This window comes from Anas platyrhynchos, chromosome 25 (genome assembly GCF_047663525.1).
Source record: "Anas platyrhynchos isolate ZD024472 breed Pekin duck chromosome 25, IASCAAS_PekinDuck_T2T, whole genome shotgun sequence".
Taxonomy (NCBI): Eukaryota; Metazoa; Chordata; class Aves; order Anseriformes; family Anatidae; genus Anas; species Anas platyrhynchos.
Genome location: NC_092611.1, coordinates 3,363,631 through 3,387,825, shown reverse-complemented (window position 1 = coordinate 3,387,825; position 24,195 = coordinate 3,363,631). Strand labels below are relative to the sequence as shown.

The window sequence follows — 24,195 nt, the reverse complement described above, 5'->3', positions numbered from 1 at the left end:
AGACTTTATAGGGACAGATAAAATCTTTTATTAGACCCACTGATCTAGCTGGAATAGGCAGACAGGTTTTAGGTGCTTAGACCTGTTTGCAGGTCTCAGGTCTGCCTGCAAATAGCTTAGGACCTCATGCGACATCTTCCTCAGCCTTTCTCTACCTCCCTGAACCCCAGAGATGCAGGCCATGGACTAACACCAGGGGCATGGCTCCCTCCAGAAAAGGATGCTGAAGGGCAGGAGGCAAAGAGAGAATTCAGTTGGGGAACCGGAGCCAGAGGCAACAGAAGTGGAGGGAAATGATGAGGGAAGTAATTATGGCAGAGCAGAGACTGTTTGTGGTGCTCCACCTGCCCAGCTCAGCACTGCTGGAGGTGACACCCACCACATGCACAGGTCCCATGTCCCCCTGGATACCCACCTGGCTCTGAGGGACAAGCAGAAAGCAATGAAGGGACGTGCAGAAAGCTGAAGTCTTGTTCTCCTACCAAACTTTCAAAACCTGCCCCTAAAGCCATGCAAACCTGCAGAGCTCCCTGCTGCAATCCCTCATTGTGCGTGTGCTGCAGGATGAGTCTCGGCCACTGCTTCCACACGTCTTCCACGCTCAACCCTTCCACCCACCCACTCCTATTCCTCCCCCAACCCCTGTGGAATGCAAAGCCCAAGCCCTGCCCTGATGCACCTCCATGTGCAAAGGAACTTGACTGCAGCGTCAAAAATAATGCACAATTCAGCCTTTATTTTCTCCTCTCCTTTTCTTGTGTATTAATTCCCCAAGTCCTCAAAATTATTTGTGACTTCATAAAGCATATCAACAAGATTTCTCTTTTTTTGAAAAAATAATAAAAGGGTTCATCCTGCTGGTAATTTATAGTAATTGTAGTAACCTGATAATAATTTCTAGTAATTAAGCACCATACTAATTCACTCATTTACTGAGCAATGTCTTTTCTGTATTTATGGGGGCTGTGCTGGAGTATAAATATCTTACTTTGTTGGATAATGAAAATTTACTAAGTAGCTTTTTAAAAAAATGTTTATTCATTTTATGCTATTCTTAGTAATCACGTGTGAATAAGGAGTAATTGCTTTACTTGGGATGGTAATTAGAAAGTACTAAGTCATTGTTTTCCTTTCGCGAGCGGATGGTTTGTTTAAGTGTGCATCTGCTCTCCCAGCATTAATTCAACCTGCCAGCCGCTTTTCCTCCGCATCAGCAGCCGGGGCCACATCCTGCTCACTCTGAGCATGAAGTCAGGAGTTTCTAGGACTGAGGGGCCAGAACAGCTGAGGGGTCACACGGACCTTGGGGCCCAGATGGGTGCAGAACTGCTCAAATCATGTTGCTGTGAAATCCTCCATCCTCAACGCCTTTGCTCCGGCACGGAGGAGCAAGGCAAAAGCGGCACAGCTCCATCAGCATGCAGGGCAGGATTTGCGTCTGCTAATCAGAGCCAGATCCGGGAAAGCAACTTTCAATAAGAGAATCCCATTACGAAGCAACCAGCTGTGAAATACTGTACCTGTGTTGCACCCTGCAACCCCCAGCCTCTTCTTTCCCTGCCAAGGAGGCAGGAGCTTCTCCCAGCATGGAGGTGGGAAAGGGGGAGGAGAGGAATAAAATAAACATGGGAAGCGGGTTTTGATATTCCCATGTAGGAGGACAATCTGCAGTATTCGCTCTATCCTCCCCATGCGGCGTGGACACTTACAGAAAACTTAAGGAAAAAGGCATTTTTCCCCAGAAGCCCCAAGAAGCCAGGAAATGTGTGTCCCTTGACAGCATTAGCCCAGCAGGGGCATGTACCAGCCTTACCAAGCAGCACAGCAGCTCAGTGCCTGCAGCTGTAAGCTTTCAGAGGCAGCCCTCCAGTTGGTCTGCATCTCAGACTGGGACATCACAGCCTGACCCAGAGGGAAACCAGACCAAACAACATGAATTCACGACTAATGCACACCATGCCTTGGTTTCCCCATTAGTAAACTGGAGTTAATGGTGCTGTTCTTCTTTGCAGGACACTTTGGGATCTCCTGGTAAGCACCAGGCTTCAATGTCAGGCTAGCAGATGGGGTCGCTGTGTGGGATATGGGGCAATGCAGCATCATTGCTAGGTGGTTGCAGACAAATCACAGGACATAATCTTTAAAAGCACCAAGTGATTTGTAATGCTTCTCAGGGAGCATTTACAGGGATCTGGTTTACTGAGCACACAGAGCAGCCTGTTCTTGCTGGAAAACAGGGTGCTCAGTGCAGCCAAGCATCTACAAATAGAAATTTTGGACTATCTTGCTCTCTGCCTACAGTTTTCCCATCTGTAAAATGGGGATAGCATAGCTTCCTGGGACAATATTCTGCACACACTGCAGCTGTCATGCTACCTGCCTGTAAAAGTGGCACAAGCCCTTTCAATGGGACCGTTTTTCCCCACTTCATCCAGATGCAATAGCAAAGATGGGGGAGATCCCCAGGTGCCAGGAATAGCAGAAAACAGGAGAAAGTCAAAAAGGGACCTCATGTCCCAGGGAACAGGATAGGACTCTGCAGGTGCTGCAGGTTCATCACTAGTGAGCAGCCAGAAGCAAGGAGGAGATGTATGGTGTAGATGCAATATAGGGATGGGAGTTGTGTGTCCTGGCTGGTAGCTGGGGAGGCACAGGAAGAGCCAAAACACCACTAAGAGCATTTAGGGATCTTCCCCATCTCCTTAGCCTTGCACCAAGGTCAAGCAGCCTCGTGCAACATCTCTGAGTCCAAATCCTCAGAGGAACCATTTGCATTTCCATGTCCCTGTCCCCTTCCAAGGGGGTGGGGACAAAGGAGCCGACACAAGAGCAAGAGGCAGCTCCAGGGCACCCCGATAAATCCCTGCAGGGCTGGCGGCCAAGACGCCTGCTTCCCCGAGATAAAAGGGAAGCGTGGCTGCTGCGAGGCGCGGACACTGGCTCAGCACCCTGCTAATCCCTTCAGCCCCGACACGGCTGCTTGAGGAAGGGGCAGCCGCTTGCATTTGTTTTGCAAGTGCCTTGTGCACAGGGAAACAGAGAAGAAAGGAAAATGTTTTTTTTATTTAGCCCCTGGGAACAAGTGATGCTGCAGAAGGGCCCGGGGTTTGGGGCACATCATTTAGGTGCTTTGAGATATAACCTGAGGTGGGATGTTGTTCTGACTGGTGTTGTGATAGAAATCTGGGTAGGCAAAGAAAAGACTTGCAAAATTGCAGCTGCTGGAGAAAAATCATTTGAGGAGCCTGGGAAAAAAAAAAAAAAAAAAAAAAAAGGAACCCATAACGACAGGTAGTTTCATAAGGAGAAAATAAGAAAATACTAGGCCAGGGAAGGCAAGGAAAACTCTTCTGCAGGACCTCAGTGCCAGACAAATTCATATCAGAATAAGGCTTTCATTTCTGACAGGGAGGATGATCGACCACAGGAACAAATAATCAAGAAATGCTCCAACTCTTACGCTTGTGGATAAAGCCTGGGTGCCCTTTGGGAGCAGCCTTTCACCAAGCACACAGCACTGGGCTCCCCTTGGGGATGCCTCTGACCAAGAAGCCGGCTGATGCTCCCACCGGGTCCAAGAAGTGGCACCACTGCAGGTCCCTGTAAAATTTGTTAGTCCGTATAAAATTATTGCTCACCTCTGCTCTGGGAAATGACAAAGCCTGCTTCAGCAGGAATGGCCATGGGACACAATGGAATTTTAGGGATATGGTTTAGTGGGGGCTGTTAGCGTTAGGTCAGAGGTTGGACTCGATGATCTTGAGGTCTCTTCCAACCTAGAAATTCTGTGATTCTGTGAATTGACACGTGCCAGCCGGAGCTTTTGCCCCAGCAGTAAAAGCGGATTTAAATGCTCAAGCCAAATTAAAGACACTGCCAAATTTGCTGTCGGTCCAGCACTGAGATGATGGCTCTTCTTTTAAGAAAGAAGGTGGAAGATGGTGTCAGCTTTCTTCTGGCAATGAAACCTGGATTTTTATTTTTTTTTTTAATTTTGCTTCTCTTCCAAGCCCGTTGCCTTTAATCTTATTCCCAGTCCGTGGGCTCTGTTGCATTCACACCTCTATTTCTGCCTCATGCTGTCAGCCACCCCAGGGCGCTCAGAGCTCCCTTTTAGGGCAGCCAGGGGGGGACAGTGTCACGGGGCAGGGGTGGCAGGAGGGTTGCTATTTCTGCCTAATGACTTCCAGCTTAAATTATCTGCAAAGCATCCTGATTATCCAGGTGCCATTTCAATCGTGGGGCCACGGGGGGAGGACCGGGCAGGCTTCCAGCTGCAGGTTGCCTCTGCTGAAGCGCTACGGAGAGAAGAAGGGGATTCAAACCAGCAAGTGCCTAAAGCAAGGCAAAGAGAAGGGCTGGGAAACCCCTGTTCAGTGCTAGATAGTACCCTTACCTACACCATTATGTACCCAAACATGAGCAAGACCAGCCCAGCATCCCACAGCCTGCTGATGACAAATGCTGAAAGGCAGGGAACAGGATGCTCCCAAGTGGCCAGCATCTTGCCCTAATTCAGAGGCTGTTGCCTCACTGAAGAAATTAGCATTGTTATTATGACTGGCTGGGCCAAAATAGGGGTGCCACTGTGGAAATTTGGGGTTTGTTGCTCCCCTTCCCAAAAACACATACTCACAACACATTGGGACTAAGTGACGCGGGCAGGTCATGACCCACAGAGATGCTCCTGCAGCAGATGTTGAGCGTGCGAGATGGTGAAAAGCTCATGGGTTGGGAGTGGAAAACTGCAGGGAGGCTGTCCTCTCTACATGGAGCAGGGGGAAGGCACAGCCTCCGGTGTCTGAAAGAGCTCGGGAGGGAAGGTGAATTGGGAAAAAACAGCGCTGAGGAGAATGGACTCTGAGTTCGGACAAGTGGAATTTTTTGTTTCAAATACTTTAAGTGGAACATTTGGAGTTTTCATATCAAGATGACAGTTTCAGTCCAAATTGAGTCACTGATTTTTTTATTTTTTTTAATGTTATAAAAATAAATCCTCAGAGAAATCCCCTCCCCTCCAAATGCAGACTGAAACAGCTCACTTTACTCAAATGCTTCTTCTCAGGGCTTCATTTTGATGAGAAGACCAATCATTCATTTATTTGGCTTACTCAGGGCTGCTTTTCCTTCTCACCTCAATAAACCACCCTCTTGCTGCTGCTTGCAAGACGAAAGCTCACCCTCAAATGTATTTCCAGGTGGTTTCTCCAAGGGAACACATTTGTCATGAAGAGCAGTTGGCCGATAGAGAAGTATCCCAAAAAACACATTTGTGGATGGGAAAGGAGACATGGTGGAAATGTTCTCTCTCTGAGATCTCAAGTCCTCCCCAAGGTTTTCAAAGAAATGATGTTTCTCTGGGGCTGCACCATCTCTTGGAGCCCCTTTATAAGCCAAATCTCTGCTCCATAATTAATTAAAGGGCAACATGGAGAAAAGGCATGATCTACTGGTGGGCTGGAAGGATCCGGTAGGAGCTTGGCATGGCTGCAGCCAGCAAATAATCGGGGGAAACTTCAGGCAGGTGGCTGTGAAGTGGATGTTTTCAGCTCCGTCCACCAAAGCTGCTTGCAGAAAGTGGGGCTGTAGCCACCGGGTTTCCACTTCACACAGCTGCTGGACATTAATGCAAGAGTGGAAGGGGTTGCAATGGGGGAAAGCTGCTAGGAAAGAAATCAAAGCACTCTAGCATTGGTATTGGCAGGCAAAAGTACAGAAGAAGCAAGAGATACAGGTTTAAAGCTGTGGGAGTGGGACTCAAATTGTTGCTGGCCAGGATACATCTGATACGTTTTGATTTGGATAAAAAATGGGAGTTTATGTGTTATTTTGGTTAGTGATGCTGAAATGTTTCCTAGAGGCAAGCCAGGCTCCATGAAGATTTCACCTGGAAGAGTATGGAGTTAATTCTGCATTTTTCTGCTATTTTTCTCCCTTTTAGTCAATGAGTCAGAAAGGTGGGAAAAAAGCCTCTTTTGTGCAGACGGAAATGTCTTGCACAAGCCAAAATGAAACTCTGGGCTAAGATTCAGCAAGGGCAGGTAAACATTGTTAAATGACCTTCTAGCCCTTTTCATGTTCCTGCTGGACACTTCTCTATGTAAAAGCTGCACTTGAAATGAAAAGTCCAAACATTTCATTTGGAAAAACACAGAAATGAAACATTTTGACTTTCCTTTCTTTTCACTTTTCAGCCCAGTAGCTGCTCACCTAATTTGCCTCAGACTTAGCAATGGCTTCAGCTGGCATTTGCTACAAACTCTTTTCAAAAATAAGTTCCCTCAGCCCTAGGAGTAGGTTTGCTATTCACCCAGACCAGCTGGGAAGGAAGAAAAAGACAAAAATGAGAAAAGACGGGGGCCACGGAAGAGGCTGTGCCTCACCAAACTCCATCTCACAGAAATTCAGCACCGTTTCCCATCAAGCACAGGGAGCACTCTGGGCATGCAGTGCGAGCTCCCCAGGGACCCCGAGGCAGTGCTTGGAGCAAAGCTGTCAGCCTCTCCCCCTTGAAAAAGCCTTCCAAGTGTGAGTTTTTGGTCTTCAGCGCAGCAAACGGGAGGGATATTTTGGGAGCGGTCTTGTTCTCCTGGCTCCTTTCTTCTCCCTGCCTCCTGCTGCTGCTTCATGGTTTTGATCTCTCTGCTCTCCCTCTTCCTTCATGTCTCTGCTTCGGAGGTGAGATGTGATTCTCTTCCCCTCCCTCTGTGTGCGCATCCTGGTGCAAAAATCAAGGATACGCTTCGTAGCTCGGGGTCCTCCCCAGAGCTCTGCAAACCACAAAAGCACTGGGATGCCTGAAGCAAGAAGGACACATATTCAGTGCACCCAAGCACCCTCTGAATCCATTCACCCAGCTACAAACTCTTTTGGCATAATTATTTACAGGGTTGCCTGCAGGAGGGCTGCAAAACAGTGGCCAAGCCTTGGCCAACTCATTGCTCAGTGCACTGACATGAATTATTCCAACATTAGCGTGGTTTACTGGCAGCCAAGCTCTTGAAGCCTTCAAAAGCAATTGCAGGTGCACAGAAATTGGATATCGCTGGGTTGCAATAGTATTGCAGTAAAAATATATATATGTATAAAATAAAAAATAAAAATCTGGTTGCAAAATTTGTATTTATTGGGTTGAAATAGTGTTGCAGAGTTGGATTGATGGGGTGTTATTGGGTTACAATAATATTGGGATCTAGAAATGAACCCCAAGAGATAAATCCAAAAAGGTGTGCTGTTCCAAATCCCTTTGCCTCCCCATCACAGTTCTGCTCAGAGTAGGGGCAGAAGCGTTTTGGTTGGTTGGTCTATTTGGCAAGCCCAAGTTCATTTTTCCATTCAAAGGTTCCAGGACAGGGTTTCATAGGGTAATAAATGTGAATGTGGGGTGTCTGGGGAATTCACACCCCCCTTTTCCCACCTCTTACACCCAGTTATGCCCAAGGGGGGATGTGGGAAATAGTTTAACATGAGGCCCCACCCCAGTGCTAATACAGCACTAAAAGAGCATCCTCCCAGTGCACGGCAACTGGGTTTGCATCGACCACCAGCAGAGCCCTGGTGTGCAGGGTATCCTTTGAGGAGCTGAGCTGTTTTCTGCAGAAGGAATGAGATAACCTCAGAAGTCACACGGATTCCCAAGAGCCAGGCAAGCCCCTCTACCCCCGCTAACACCCACAGCCCCCACCAGCATTTCATTTCATTCCCACGCAGTTTCCCTGTTCAGTGGGGAGGCACCAAGCTCTCAGCACCTCCATGCACATATGGTACCCCGACTCCACCGAGCACATTTTTAGGGCAAAATTCTCATCCCACTGCTCACTCAACTCAAAATAGAAAGCTGAATTTGGGATGAAATGGATAGCTGTTGGCTGGAGAAGCGGCGTGCAATTAAAAAGGAGGAGCTGCCAGGAATATTTTACACTGCGCATATGCTGTTTGTGATCTTGGACGTGCACAAAAGAAAAGGAAAAAAAGGTTTCTTTGAGAGAGAGAGAGAGAAGAGAAAAAGTTGTTCATAGTCTGACTTGCTAGAACCACTTTGGACAAGCCGAAATGCTGCTGCTGGCCACTGGGTGGGAGTTGGGTGCAGCACGCATCTCCAGCTGCAGCTTCCCCTGAGCCCAGGTAAGGAGCCCAAGCCAATGCTCTGCAGAGAAACGCAGGCAGATATGGGGAACAGGGAGAATTTGGGATAGCGGTTGGTGATGTAAAGAGATATATCCACAGAGTGAAATGGACTAAGCAGGGGATTCTCCATGGTTTTTCTGTCTCTCAGTGTTCAGCCCCTCTCTGGTCCCAGACACATTTTTTGCCCTGGCTCCCATGCCCATGATGGCTCTGGCAGCTCCAAGCCACCCTTTGGGGGCATCTTTGGCAAGCTGGGGATGTGCTGGGGCACGTTATGGGCAGGTCAACAACACATCAGCTGGGCATTTTGATCATCTGTTTCATATGGAATATGGAAATTCCCATTGCATTGGGGATTTCATGGTTTTGTCAATGTTTCAGAAGCAGAAGCTGGGAATTTTACAACACTGTGAAAGGAGTGTCTGCCAAAAAAAAAATATATATATATATATCCATTTACAGTTGAGGAAAATTTTGCATTTACTCCAAACTTGGCTCTTTTTTTGTAAATGCAGTGGTAACATCACTTCAGAATGAAAACAAAGACAACAGCAAAATAGAAGTTACCAAAGAGGGGCTGGAAGCTGGCTCTGGGGTCTGGGAGAGATCCAGGCAGAGGCATCCATGGCTGCAAAGTTCATCCAACCTGCAGGTCCATGCACGGTTTGCCCAGCCCTGAGCACGTGAACAGACACTGCACTGCTCCCCAAATTTGCACATCACAGCCCCATCGGGACTGCTCGCCCTGCCCAGCTTCCTCAAAGCCAGCACTGCCAGCAGAGCTGGGCCAGGCTTTCTTCAGGCTGCGAAGAAAAGAGCTAAGGAAGGGGAAAGAAATGTTCAGAAAATGCCATTTGTCCCCTCAGCTTTATTCCGGCTGCAGAGTCGGAGCAGCTTGTAGCTCCAGAGAACTTTTAATAGAAATCTTCGGAATGAAATGGGCTACAGCTGTTTGCCTTGATAAATATATTTTATGCTACATGCCTCAGCCGCCATCTGTTTGCTGATACGAGCATTTCTCCTCTGCAGCAGCTGAAGAGAAGTCATCAAAGGGAATAGCAGGAGATGGGTTTAGTTGCAGGTACAGGGGAAGAGGTGAAGTGGCCCATGCAATGGAGTTATTCCAGCAGCTTAATGTGGCAAAGCGTGTACAAGAGCGAGAGGGAAGGCGGCGGGTGGGCTGGGGCAGCAGGAGTTCCCAGGGGAGTTCGGTCTTGCTGCATTTCTGTTGGTCGGGTTAAAGAAGAAATGTGCTGTGCAGTACCTGGGTAGCAGGCAAGGAGGATTTTCAGAAGTTTGGGTACTTATTGTTCATTAAAAAATGCCGTGCTGGGTTTTGGGGCATTGGGAAATCCTGTGAAGGAGCTTTATGCACCTGAATACGAGGTGAGTCCTTCCCTCTTCTCTCTCCATCCCCGCTCAGAAAAACTCCCCATCCACAAAGCTGCTTGATGCACCATGAGCCATCCCCACAAAAACCTGCAGTGGTGCAAACCAACCATGAGCATCGCGTCTCCAGCTGCTTTTCCCCCACACTCAGAGCATCATTTCTCCAGCAGAGACATCCCATGATCTCTCTCCTTGATGAAGAGGGACAAATAGTGCCTATGGGCAAATCACTCCAGGCTGATTTACAGCCTCGCACCAAGGGAGAGCCCACCACTATCCCCGACACGTTGTTTGAACTGTTATTTGTGCTCAGTCAGGAAGCCCCGGCCTTGCTCCTCTCATAGAACTTTGCTGGAGTGAATTGAGCTGATGCCCCTGCCGTTACTGATCCTGCAGTAACATCTTGCATGACCCGCAGGACGCGGGGACTTCTGCACAAGTATCCTGGCTCTCTGCAGACACTTACCCACTTGAAAATGTCACTCCTTGTCACCGATTCGTAGCTATTCAGGCCCAGCGGGCTGTTTGTTGAGCAGGGCTGACCTCCAGACCTGAGCAATGCTATCGGAGAGCCAGGGTTTGTTTTTCTATTCCCTTGCTCCCCCATTAGCACCCAGTCGTGGCACCACTACACTTAGCCTAGGTACGTAATAGCTGGTTGTCACTGGCACTCACACGCCTAGGTGACAGGTGCCCTAGCCATAACATGGCTTATTATGATGATTATTGCTATCCTTGCTATGATTATCATATTATTTTATATTGCCTAGATGGCTCAGCCAAGGTCAGAGCTGCGGGAGGTGCTGTTGAAATTGTGGAAAAGGGGGACCTGTGATGGGAGGGGGCTGAAAGTAGGCAGCTGGGCAGGCTGGCAGGGACAAGCTGCCATAGCTGGGCAGGTGAAGGGGAGCAGCAGCTCAGCTTGAATTGTGTTGTGCCAAACTCTGTCGGAGGCAGACGTCACCTGAAGGCAGGCAGGACCCAGGAGATTTGCAAGGAAAAGTGGCTCTGCAGACATGCCAGCGCTTTCTGCAAGTGGAGAAGTTGTTGGTGGCTCAAGGACTTGGTGCGGAGGATCCCGGGGTTCATATTTAAGGGCAGTTATGGTCTTTTTGCCACATTCATTCTTGGGAAGTGGTAATCCCCCCTCAGCCTGTGCTGCAGCCTGCCCCTGTGCTGTTTGCAAGGTGTGCGCTTGGCTGCACACAGCTGGCTGCAGGGGCAGAGGAGCTGTGGTGCCATGGGGGTGTCACAATGGGGCCCTGGGGGCTGCTTGGGTGCAACCAGCCCCAATGATCCCCCCTTTTTCTGCCCTCCCTCCATTCCCCCACTCCCCTCCCCCCAGGCATCACAGGTAGCAAAGAGGAGCCACTGGGCTGTTGCATGGCATCACAGGGCAACCAGGGAGGGAAGATGTTGCCAGCCCAGCAAAAAAGGATCCTCAGGGTAGAAAATCCCCCTTTCCTAATGGACTCTCGAAGGTGTGACCCTTCTCCTGCTGGATTTTGGGCCCAAGCCTCCACAGTTCACCTAGGATTCCACATCAGCTGCTGCATCCCTGCTTTTGGGGACGATGGCAGACTGGCACTGGGAGAGGAGCTCAGCGGCAGCTTGGGGCTGCCCTCAGCAGGTCTCTGGGCAAAGGCTATGGGACAAGTCCCCCAGCACCAGCAGGGGCTGCATCAGGCCCTACCCACAACCAGTGCAATCAGTGCGTGCTCCTCACTGTCTGCCAAATCCTCCTCCTGTCCTGCATCTTCTCCCCCTCTCACCACTCCTCCTATTCTTCCACCCAGATAGCTACAAGCTCGGAGCACCTTAAAAGTCAGGGGGACTCAATTAAACCCAGGTTTTGCTATTTCCTTGTATTTTCCTCCTCCCTCACCTCTGGCATCTTTCATACAGTGTCTCCAAACACTTTGCTGGGGGAGAGGAAGGCAGAGCAAAGCCCTTTTGCAGAGCCAGGCATCCTGGCACCTCAGAGGATCACCACAAAGCAGCAAACACACAAGGAAAGCATCTGGAACAGCGTGTGGGCTCCCCGCAGATCCCAAACCAGGGCTGAAAAAGCCTGTGGGCACCCCGGGAAAGAAGACCCCTCCCCTTTAACATCACCCAGCACTACATCCCCTCTCCACACTGTGTGCTCCAGCCCACGGAGCATCCCTGCCCATCCTGAGGCTGCTGCCGCTGGGTTTCGGCGGATTCACGATTCACGACGGGGCTTTTGCTGCTGGGAGGTTGTGGATTTGGGTGCTTTTATGTCAGCGAACACTCATTCCTGTGAGTGATTCCTTTCAGCAATGCCAGGCACTGAATCACTGGTCTGTGATCCTGTAAAATTAACATGCCCCGCTATAAATAACTGCTCTCTAATGGGCTGTCATTTGATGGCTTTTGGAAAGGCTCAGCTCGTGCGAGCAAAAGTTTTAATGACTGTAATTGAAATTAGATGAAACCCATCAATGTTGGGCTTTCTGTGACCCATGCTAGGACAAAATCTATCATACATCAGGGAAAAATTACACCTCCTGGGACATGCCCGGCACGACGAAGCCCGTGTAACTCCGTCAGTGCGCTCAGCAGGCGCACCCGGTGCTTGTTTTCGGCACAGCACACTTGCAGCATTTTCCCCACGTCTGCAGCGGGGTGGAAGGCAGCAGAGAGCTGGTGGGGCCAGGGTGCACCACCTGATTTTGGGAGCACCTTGCAGGATGCTCAGAACCAGACCCTAGAGGTTTAATTTCCAAGGGGTGCGCTTTGGCTGTGCCCAGCCAGCCCATGCTGCTGCCCTCCAAATTGAGCACAATCAGAGCCCAGATGCAATTCATTTTACACACAGCTCACTGTTTTGTTTCTTGTTTCTCCTCCTGTTCACACCCCAAAGGGAGACGGGCTCCTGGGGGCTGCAAACTACACGCATCCATCCCCAGTGTGCACTGAGCCCCCGGGAGTGACCAGCAGGGATGGGATAACAAGTCCCCCTGTGCAGTGCACGTGCTCCTGACATGTAACAAAACATCCCCTCTCCAGAGAGGAGGGCTGGCACAGGGCAAATTAAGAGAAGCCCAAGTGCCCCCAGAGTGCTGGGATGCCCTTGCTGCAAGAAGCCTTGGGACATGCGGTGCTGCTGATAATGAGACATCCAGGAAGCGGGGGTTCTGTGGGCTTTGGCTTTCTTCCTAAGGGCCAGACAGGAGGAAAAGATGATAAAATGGGCTTTTTTTTTTTTTTTTCCTAATAGGCCCCAGCAATTTGCAGGCACGCAGAGACATACCAAGCACCGCTTACCTTTCATTACACAAGGAAGGAGGCTGAAGGCACAGCGGGGAGGTGAAGGGGAACATACTCAGAGCACAACTGGAGTGATTGCTGCAGGATTTTTGCAGCAAAAGGACCCAGCAAATGTTAGCTATATTGCCCAGCGAGGATCCTGCAGTGCTCCCAGGGAAACTGAGGCACGGCATAGGTTGGCTGGCAGCCCTACAGCACAACAAGTGGAGGTGACCTTTAGGGGAAGCAAACCTTGGCAGTGTGGCCCCAAAACCTTCATGTTTAAGAGGAAACAAAAGACTGTTGATGCTTTTCACCTAAAGAAAAAAAATAAAATATCAAAGTGGGAGCAAATTATTTTCCAAAGTCACAAGAAAACACAAAAACTGAAAATAGAGAAGAAGTGGGTCTGGGCTATCAGAGTGAGCTGCTTGGTTGGCCTCCAACAAAGTGTATTTTGAATTTAGCAGTTGCAGAAGAATTTTGAAAAGGATTGGTTAACATTCCCCATAAGAGACAATGTTTTTATTTCAAAATTGCCAGCAAACCAAAAAATTCATTTTCTTCTATCTCTATTTGTAAGTGAATATTCACTGGGATATTTGATAGCTGTAATTTACTCTTCAAGCTGTGTAATTAGCCACCTCAATCAAATAGCATCATTTCTATCTTTGCTCAAAGAATAACTGTTCCACTGCAAAACAGACGCCTTTCCTTGACTCGAGCAAATCCCAGGGACGGGCTGAATTTTCACTTGCTCTCCACAGCCAACTTCTTTCACAGGGTTTGAAAGCCACCTGGAAAAAAAGCTGGGGCTGAATATTGCCTCAGGACTCTTGCTCTAAACAGGGCTCATCCCCCTGTGACAGCAGCCCCTGTGGAGGGGTGGGAGGGAAGAATTTGAGGCTGTTGGGGTGAATGTTTTTTCCCCTATCCTGTTCTTTGAGGGTTTTTTGGCACGGGATGAGACAGGGAAGGAGGTGCAAGGGTTACCTAGAGGTTCTCTTTTTGCATCTGAAAGCATTGCGGAACAACAATTTTTTCAGTAATATGTGTTATGGACCTCATTTCAAACAAAGAAATAATTTGCCCAGAAAGTGAGGAGCCAGAAAGCCCCACGGGCCCATTTTCCTCTCCTTTGCACGCCTCGTGTTGTCATTTATGCCTAGGCGTAAAACCCTGCTCAGGCTGATCTCTCTGCTCGTCTCGTTTTGAATTTCAGGATGCAGCCGGACCCAGGTACCGGCGCTGCAATCCGGGCACGTTATTTACCGGCAGCGCTTATCTGAGGCAGGTCCCAGGAGATTCAGCAGGGCTGGGAGCTGCAGCTGCAGCCTCCCCGCTGCCGGCCGCAGTAAAACAGTGACGGCAAAGAGGAAAATTGCCTTGTAAAGGCTGCAAGGACTTCGGCTTTCTTCTTTTGCTGGAGCTCTTAAATTCAAGGCTGGCTTTAGAGCCCCAGTCCTGGTTTTGTTCCTGGCAGACTTGAAAGACAGAACTTTTCTTTCCTATTCTTTTTAGCAAAACAATCCCTTGTTAACATAAAAAGATTAATCCTTGTGCTGCAGCCAGGAAGCCACACTTCCTCCAAGCTCTAAATAATATCATTCCCTTGCCACGTTTATAAGGTGCTGTGTTCTTTTTTTATTTTTTTTTTCTCCATTTGCATTGAAAAAAAATTGAAATCTTGTAATCTTGAGATAAATATAACAGTGTGGAAGCTTCCCATTCTTCTCCAATCTGATTGCAGTGGCAGCAAAAGGACATGGGCCTAATTAAGTGCCAATCAAGCAAAAATGGGATTCATTGTTTTTATACAAATGTTCCATTTAACTCTTTGCAACTCATTCATTTCCAGGGGATTTTTTGTACATCCGCCCGTCTTCTCTATAGCCACTAAGTCCAGGCCAGGTTTCTGAAAGAGCTTGTGGGATGAAAACAGCACAAAAGGATGTTAAAAGCCATAACTGGCACAGAGGACGGGGTCTGCCTGTGTCCAGCGCTCCACCAAATAGTTTCCTTGGCATTCTGCAGCAGGCAGCTCCTCTCCTGCAGACCACGGGAGGAGCTGTGGAGCTCCCTGCTGGCCCCAAGGACCTGCTGAGCTGGGAATTTTTATGGGGCCTGGGAAAGGTCGGGATCGGATGGGGACCTCCGAGGCCCAACTGCCCAGGGCGAAACCTGGCCCCATTCCTCTTACAGCAGCCCACAGCCTCACACAGAGCTGATTCCAAAAAAAATAAAAAAAAATAAAAAAAAATAAAAAATGGACACATCTGGACAGAGGAGCTGAAAATTTCACGGGAGCAGGTTTGCTGAACGGATTTCTGGTGCTTGCTGTGCCTGTTCAGATCACAGGGTGTGCACATGGTGCCAATCACGGTGGGGGCCCAGGATGTGCAGTTTCACCCCAGAGCTTGGGAGCAATGCCTATTTATTAAATATAAACCCCTTTGCAGAGCCCCACAGCCCCCTGCTTCCAGAAACAGGCTGAGATGCATTCAGACTACCCATGCACAAAATTGCAGTGGCTCAACTCAGCTATTTTAACCTTGCATTGCAGGGACCGTTGACATAAAAGCAGACAGCCGGCTGAATGCAAAGCATGACATTAAAATAACTTAGCATTAAACAACCTGCATGAAAGTCTGCATCAAAGTATTGCGAGGATGGTTGGGAGACCAAACTTGATTATGGTAGGCAAACCTAACAAGGCACCCACCAGCCAGGGTATCTGGCCACGTTTGCAGCTGTAACCCAAGCCACCTTGCTTTTCCCCGTGAAACAAAAATGTCATCCAAGTGCTTTTATTTTTTGCATTTAACCCCCGAAGCCTCAGCACCTTTCCCCCCTGGCTGTTGGCAGGGCCTGCCTTCCTCTCCCCGTACTGTTCCTGGACCTGCTGTACAAGAGCTTTATCAAGTGCCACAAGCAGAGACTTTTGGCAGCCATCCACACGGCAGAGAGAGAAAGAAGTAGGCGGCAAAAAGGGCCCGGGCATTGCCCCTTATCTGCGTCCCCAGCCTCTCACTGGGTTGGTTTCAAGGAGGGTCCATGGAGGTCTGTGGGAAGAAACTGGCACCTTCTGGACAGGGTCACCCATAAAACCAGAGCTGCGTGCGGTGCTGGAGTGCTGCAAACACCCCTCGAGCCTCGGGGATTGCAGAGCCAGGGGCTTTGTGAAGGTGGCTGCCCACCGATGCATCCCTACAGCACCCCTCGGTCCCAAAACATGCGGTGAAGGAGCTGTGAGGCCTCCCAGGACGTGACAAAGGCTGTGCATTGCTCCAGGAGCTGTTATCTGGAGGGCTGACTGCTCCCTTCTCCATCCCACCACCCAAATAAGTTTGCTTGATAACTATTTGCCAGCGCATGCATCAAAGCCTTTCCCCTGCAAACGAGCAAGAAACGTGAGCAGCACTGTGCGGGGGGGACACTGAGGCAGCGTGAGGTGGCCACAGGAAAAGCTGGCAGGGAAAGCCTCCGAGTCCTGGTCAGTGTTTTAACAGCAGGACCATGCACAGACTTCACTTACCATATGTGTGTTTAAAAGGCAAGGAAAAGATTGTATGAAGCAGGGAAATGTGTGATTATTTCCCTCCCCCCACCCTCTTCCAGGTGCCTGGCTTAGCGTTGTAATACCCAAGAATGAAATCCATCTGAGTTGCTGTTGTCCTGCTGTTTAAAACTCCATTTTCTGTCAATATTGCTTCATTTTTATCAAGTTGCTTGCGTGTTTTATATTATTCTCTCTCTCTCTTTTTTTTTTTTCTCCATTTTGCTGCAGTATTTCAGAACATTTTGTTTCTTGCACTTCTCGGTAAATAGCCTGGAAGTAAGAGTCAAAGGCATGTGAAAAGTATTCGCTTTCATTGTTGTGATGTTTCATATCTACTGCACTTGTCAATGTGGAATACCAGGCGGGGAAAAAAAAAAAATAGAGAGGGAGAGAAAATTAAAACAAAAATGGGGGGGGGGGGGGGAAACGCACCTGGTTTGTCCCCTTTGACTTTCAGAAGTCAAAAGAAGGCAGATCAGCTGCTTTTCCCGGTTGCTAGGATTGCTTTTTGAAGTCAGACATTGCACAGGGCAGGTTGCAGGGGCAGAGGGAGGACGTCCACGTGGCCCCACCACAGCGAGGTCTGGAAGAAGGGTGATACGAAGGGACCAGGAACCTCTCCCACAGATGAGGTTGGGTTTGTTCATCTCCAGCTTACCAGCTCACCCAAAGGCCTTCACCCCTCCACAGTTCATTTCCTCATGGAAAACACAGCAGATCTAAATGAGGCACCCAGGAAGAGCACTGAAATGATCCGTCTGCATGTGATTTTGTCTCCAGCAGCCACACACTGAGGCAACCACCCCCCCTCAGTCATCCGCTCCAAGGTGCGGCCGGAGGGCCTCAGCCCTTTTTCTGCTCCAGCAAACCAAAATTATGTCAGAAGCTTGATTTTTACATGCACAGTACAACTGCCTAGTCCTCTAAATCAAATTTGACTACCAATGTAGTCAAAACCGCAGAGATAATCAGTTAATAAAACTTCGCACTTACATGCTACTTTCATTCAAGGATTTAAAGCCCTTTGCAAAGGTCAGTATTACAATGATGAGAATTTTCCAGCTGAAATGTTTTCACTGGGAAGGAAATAAAAAGAAAACTATTCTCTTTTCCTAGAAGTTAAAAAATCAACTGTTTTTAATGCAGGCAAGAAATAATATTCTTTGTGGATAGGGAAAGAAAAAGAAATTGCCATGAAAATGTTAATGGAGTTCTGAAGCTTCGCAGAAAAGTCCTACATGTGTAGCAGCCTTAATATGCATTAGTACCCATAGTCTGCAAGCAAACAGCATTTTGCAGATTAAACTAAAACACAACAGGAAAGCCCAAGAATTATTTAGAAATCTAATTCCCACTGAAATCAGGCATTGAGCATTTTAGCCTGTAATTCAATGTGCATTTAAATCAGCACTGCTACCAGAAAAATACTGCACCGCTGCTGCTCCCCAGCCCTGCCTGACACCTCATGTGGCACGCACAGAAACGTCTTGGTGGCCACAACCACTGCCAGAACCCCTGCAAGGATTGGAGCTAAAGGGACCTGTCCCAGGCAAGTTCAGAAATAGTGAAAATACAGCCCAGGGTGCCACCAGCCCTGTTAGCCCCATGGGAAGATGCAGACACACAATAGCTGCAAGCCCCTATCCCCCATTCTGTATCTTTCTCAAAGCAGTTGGCAGGTACGCAGGCAGGGAAGGATGGGAAAAGCAGCATGCACGTACAAAAATCAAATAGGCTTTACTTCTTAGATTTTATTTTAAATTATTTATTATAAAAGAAACAAAACCACCATCATTTCCAGGGTGACTGCCTCCCCCCCCAGCGAGCAAAGCACGCAAACGTGAGGCTGAGACCCCACAGCTTCAATCACTAAATCCCAGGTCTGTAGTGCTCCCAGAGCAGTTTTAACCCAGTTTAGCTTGTTAACACAGGCACGTTTTGGAAAGTTATCCCCATTTAGCGCAGGTAGCCACAAAGCCAGGCTCTATCTGAGACAGGCACTCACAGAAGCTCCAGACGCAGCATGAAGAGCTGTGCCAGCCCCCTTTGAAGTTCACCTTTCAGCACAGCAGTAAGTAATTAGAGTCCACAGCTGTAATTACTTTCTAACGCTCATTTTTCTAATTGCGCTCAGCTGCCCACATGCCCCTCTCGGACTTGGAGATGGAGGCATGGGGTGCCCCAGCCGGGCGAAGCGTGGTGGTAAGAAACGCTTTTATTTATTTTGATTTTCTGTCCCTAAACTCTCGCTGGGTAAAAATTTAGTGATTAAAAAAAAAAAAAAAAAAAAGAAAGGCCTGAAAGATGAAAAGCGGCAGTCATTGAAAGGACAAGGCAGCAGTCCCGTGTGCCCCTCTTGGAAGATCCATCCCTCCCCTCAAGCATATATGCGAGGACGGGCAGAGGAGGTCCCCGGGGGGGGGATAAGGGATTTTTGGCCTCCCCCATGGCACGATTTGAGGGGGGCAGCTCAGTGTAGTCCCCCCAAACACACCTGGAAGAGCCCGGGCTGCCCTACAGGGGGGTGTAGGGGCGCTGAGGGGCGGCCCCCCTAAAGTTAAAGGTTGGGGGGGGGGGATACACATAGAGCTGCGTGCATCGCTGCTCCCTTACTGTGCTGCAGAAATACCTGCGCCCGCCTCCGCATAATCCCCCCCACACCCCAACTTTGCAGCCACCACGATTTAATTGAATGAATTTAATTTTATTGGATGGAAAGCGGGGGGGGGGGATTTAGCCCTCCCACCCCCTTCCCTCCCCAAAGCCGGAGTCTGGGGGGGGAGTGGGCGAGCCTGGGCTGCGCGCAAGTTACTCCCCCTCGCCCCATCCCTCCCTCCCTCCCTCCCCGAGCCGGGCCACTCAAGGCAGCGCTGCCGGGGGAGGAGCTGGGGGGCGGCGGCAGCGATGGAGCCGGGCGAGCGGAGCCGGCGGGCGGCGGCGGCGGCCTGAGCCCCCCGCCGGCGGCGGCAGCGGCAGCAGCGGGGCCCCCCTACCCCCGGCGCCGAGCCCACCCTGAGGAATGAGCGCTTTCCAGGCAGACCTCCTCCTCCTCCTGCTCGCCTGCTTCCTCCTCAGCCACGGTAGGAGCCGGCGCCGCACTTTAGTTTCCAGAGCCCCCTCCTCGGTCCCCCCGTGCGACCCCCGGGTGTGTTTGGTGCTCGGCGCACAGGGGAGGACGGAGAAGGGGGGGGTTGGGGGGTTGCGGAGTTCTTTTGTGTTTTTTCTTTAAAAAAAAAAATTTTTTTTGCACGCATCCCTGCCTTAAAAAAATGTATCTTTAGCATGCAAATGAGTTCTTTCTGCTCCGGCTCCGCTAATTAGATCGTGGTTGTGTGTAAACATGGCATTGCTCAGCAACAGCCCCCCCGGTGATGGTGCTGGGGTGGGGTGGTGGGGGGGCGATGCTGGGTGCTTTGGGGGCAGCAGGGGCTGGCTGCAGCCCGGGATTGCCGCTGGCTGCAGGGCTGGGGAGCGCTTTGCTCGGGGGGGGGACACGGACAGTTGCTGTGAAAGCAGCCAGCCGAGAAGGGGGAACCCCTGCGATTTTAGTTTTGGGGGGCGTTGGGGGGGGTACATCCAGCTCCCACCTCCCTGGCAGCACAGGAGCGGGGAAAGGAGCTCGGGAATCTGCAGGAATTTCCTCGGTAACTTTGCTGCTGGCTTGTCCTCAGCCCAAACAGAAGGGTTTTGGGGGCGGTTTGGGAAGATGCATCCACCGTGCTGCTGCGTGCCTGGTCCCTGGGCTATCCGTCACCTGTGGAGGACGCGGAGCTAGAGCTAGAGCCAGAGCCGAGCCTCTTTCTGTCTGCTGCTCATCCCTTCGCCGTGCTGGAGCCAAATGCCATCTGTGGCACGCTGCCGTGGTCCCCAAGCCAGGGCTGCTTTTGTCAGGGTATGGCTTGGGGTTGCTTTAAAAAAAAAAAGGAAAGAAAAAACCCACGCAGCTAGTCCATCTGTTGATTAAATGAAGGATAAAACTTTTGGAGAGAGTGGAGCTTCTCAGTGGGCAGCTGGTTTTTTGCTCAGCCAGACACTGCTGCTGAACATCCCCCACCATACACTGCGTTCCCCCTGTTCACTGGGCAGGGAAGCCGTGTTTAGAGGTGGTTGCACTTCTGCTTGTCCTTACTGCTTCTCTTCCTTGGCTTGGATGCGATGCTGAGCTCTTGCTCTGCCCTCCCTTCCCCTTTTCTCTTTCCCTCTCTCTGCTTGTACTAATATTCCTTCAGGGAGAAAGCTGTGTTTGCATTCGCCTTTGCTTCTGCACAAAAGAAACCCACTGTGTCTTCCATGTAGATTTCTGGCTGAACAAATTTGAACTCTCCCTGGTACAGCAGGGCAGCAGCAGGTCCGGGGATAGAAGCAATTTGGAAGCTTATCCTGGCCTTCTTGTTTCTCTCCCTGCTCCCCTGAATAACTCAACTCCCTGCAGGTCAAATGGCAGTTTGCTAGCACAGCCGAAGAAGTTTGTCTCAGATCCAGCGGGGATTTGTTTCTGTTTTTCTCCCCCTCCTCTTCCCTTCTGCAGCCATTATTTTTAATAAGGGCTAATGCACTTTTTAATAGTGCTTGTGTTCGAAAGCTGCCTCGGCTCTGCTGTGCATAGCTGGAGCTCAGTTGATTTGTCTCCCCGTCTGCACCGTCAGGAGCATGCATCTGGTACCTTGCTTATTCATGCCGGCTTACGAGGCAGGGAGACGGTGCCTTGGCGAGCATTTCAGGCTGTTTGCTCCTGCAGGAAGAACCAAATGCATCTCTGTGGAGTTGCTGCTTGCAGTACGTGGGAAGGGGGCTGTCAGCAGCCTTGTGTTTTTTCCCTTTGGGGTGAAGCCATGTAAAAGATCCCTAACAGGCTTTAATGCAAAAGATTCCTTAAACCACATGGTGGTCTGGGGAAAGAGTGGCCTGGATGTAGGAACGGAAGCTTATTTTCTAGCATATGTTGTATTTGCTTCCCCTGGTATGTCCTGATGTGGCACTTGCTCCTGGGGGGCAACAGGGCTTGTAGCAGCAGGGGCTGCAGGAGGGGATGCGATGTGTGCATCCAGAGGGTGGCTGTGCTCTACTTTGGAGGGAGCTGGTGGGCCAAAACTCACTTGAAGGAATAATTAAAATGGCTTGACCCTGCCAATAAGGAGTTTCAGTGGCTCCTTTCTGTGAGCAAGGGGAAGGCAGGGCTGCGTTTGCTTGCCTGGAAAAGCAAAGTGGCTTGCAGGGATTTGCCACAATAAGGCAGGCAGGACTTACAATCCTCTGAGCCAAGGGCAGCCTGCATGGGAGGATGATCTCTGCAGAAAACCTCTCTCAGGATCTATGGTCCAGATACTAGCTTAAAAAACCAACAACCTCCCTTACACCAAAGCCCCTCTGTGAAAAGGGCATTTTCCCTCACCAAATCTGTGCCCTTGGGTTCGTACTTGACGGGCCCTGTGCCTCCTTGTGGCACGCCAGCTTCCTGCTGTTTCAGCCCTGCAGGCTGGGACTTGGGCTGGTGCTGAGCTCGCAGGAAAGGTGCTGGGGGCTCCCTGCCTGGTGCTGTGGCAGCCGGGCTCTGAGCACGAGCACCGGTCAGGGAGGAGGAACTCCTGCAGCTGGCTTCTGTGCCTCTCTTGAGGTGACGCAGGAAGAACAAAGTGCCTTTCCTGGACTTTCATCCGTGCACATGGTCCGAAGCAGCCTGATTTCTTTCTCCGAAAGTTGCCGGCTCGGTGTTTTCCTACAAGGCTGTCTTTCCCCCGCTTCTACCCGCTCTTCTGTCTGGCCCCCAGGACCTGTTCCTGGAGCACGGCTCTGCTGCAAGGCGAGATGAAGTCACGGCAGGACTTGCCTCCTGCTGAGACGAGCCGTGTAGTGCCCCTCTGTGAGAAGCAATCGCTGCTGCCATGAAACCAGCTGCCCTTACCTCTGGCTGGTGAATTGCTTGCCCTCCCAGTGCTCTGGCCTCATCTGAACTGAGTGAGACTGGAAGCAACTGGGGAAAGTGGCCAGGCTGGGGGAAGGAGCAGCCCTGAAGACACACACACAGCCGCCGCCTCCTCTTGGTGCCCTGCATTGTAATAACCTATATGAATTTGGCAGGATCTGAAATTTATCTTGGATGGGAAGACTCCTGCCTGTCTAGGAAACTCTTTCCAAAGACATGTTTGCTTTCCCTCAGGGTGATGAATACCAAGTTCTCTGGGTGTTTCAGGGTATGATTTCCTCCATCGCAGATTGCTGGGTTCCTTCATAAAGTAAATTCCTGGCAATCAAACCAGGATCTTCTGTCAGAGGGACCCATTATTTGCAGCAGTAGCTCAGCTTCCTAGTGGCTTTAGTGGCTTGTCATCAGGCCCCAGGTGAGAAAGGTAGAATTAAGCTGATGAGTGAAACCAGACCAATCCCACCCACCACCATTACCTGTGGCCAGGGGAGCCTGAGGAAGGTTTCAGGGAACAAAAATGCCAGCCTGCGGGGAGGTAGGTGCATGCACGAGGGCTGGTGACTGCTCCGCACTGAGCCTGGAGAGTGCAAGGGGCACTCAGAGCTGTCCTGCCTTCAGCAACCACGGGCCAAAGCAGAGCCTGCTAATGAGAAGCTAGGAAGTCTGTGGTGTGGCAATCCCTCCTTAAAGTTGGTTCCCCTGCCCTGCAGAGAGCAGGGCAGCTGTGCAAGGGAAATGCCTCAGCCCATTTCCTAAACCCAGCAGGTGACTCTCTGCTCTGGGAGGCTGGTAGGGAAGTATACGGGTGGTCCTGAAGTGCCATCCAGGTGGTTCTGTCCTGGGGGAACAGTGCAGGATTGCCTCCTCCAATGTCTATCTTAACACAATTTAATTCGTGCACGCTTCCCCATTTTCCTTCTGTACCTCCTGCAGCGAGATTCACAGGCAGACCGCAGCCAACTTTGCTCAGGCTGGCTTTCTCGCAAGGTTTCAGAGATTTGAAAAGCCCACAAGGGAGGAGCCGTGCCTTTGTTCAGGTGCCCTTTGCCAGAGGGAGGAAAGCGAGGAGAAACACCTGCCCTGATGCTAACGCTGCATACCCGACCGCCTTCCCCTTCCAAGGTGGCGCGGAGGTCTCGGGCAGCTTGCACACCTTGCACAGCACATTTCGGGCAGGTGATGGCTGGTTCGGGGCTTTCCTGTCCTTTTACAGGGACACCAGTCGGAGCAGGAGCATGTGCTGAAAGGCCTGACAGGTTACCAGCGCTGCGTGTCACCAGCTTCCAGGCTCTCTGTACTCGGGCTGCATATGTTAGAATAGAAAGGCTTAATGCTCTTCTTCTTTTGTAGCCGTAAATAAAGGGGAGAGGCTGACGTGCTCCTTAGGTTGTGAGTTGGCTGAGGATCAAGGTCTTTGAATAAACTGTTTTCTTACAAGCAGACTGTGAGGGAGAGCGTGGCTCACTTCAAACCTCTGATTTAATGATCAGTTCTGTAAGTTTGTACCGTGCTCCTGGCATTCAGCTCCTCAGCATGCTGGGTGGAGGGACTGGATGAAATAGCGGCTGGAGAACTGGCTTTACATCACTTCCCAGCTCTTTCCAGTAGGATTTAACAGCTTTTCTCTCTCCTTTATTTTTATTAATTTATTTTAAGACCAGCGATTTTATAACAACAATTGATGAAGGCCCTAATTTAGCTTCTGTTCAGGAGCAACGCCAGTCTTCCCATGACTTCATTGGGTGCTGCTTGTGGACGGAGAGACACGGAACAGCAGTGACTGTGTGCAAGCTTATTTTATAAATCAATAGGTAGTGAAACAAATTGGTTGTAAATCAGTCTCCAGCTTTTTTTTTATTTTTTCTTTTCTGGGATTTGAGGCAGTTGGGGAAGCTGTAAGCTTTTAAGGTGGTCTACCCTGCCT

The 24,195-nt window shown here is 50.1% G+C and overlaps 1 protein-coding gene across 3 annotated transcripts in view; it reads left to right on the top strand.

Moving 5' to 3' along the window:
• The first annotated feature begins 19,227 nt into the window (after positions 1-19,227).
• KIRREL3 (kirre like nephrin family adhesion molecule 3) overlaps positions 19,228-24,195 on the top strand; it is a 314,724-nt gene continuing 309,756 nt past the window's right edge. For all 3 annotated transcript variants that reach the window (XM_027444097.3, XM_027444096.3, XM_027444095.3), the window contains exon 1: positions 19,228-19,428. In XM_027444097.3, coding sequence (XP_027299898.1) covers positions 19,368-19,428 — 61 coding nt within the window. In that variant the 5' untranslated portion in view covers positions 19,228-19,367. The remainder of the gene's footprint in view (positions 19,429-24,195) is intronic.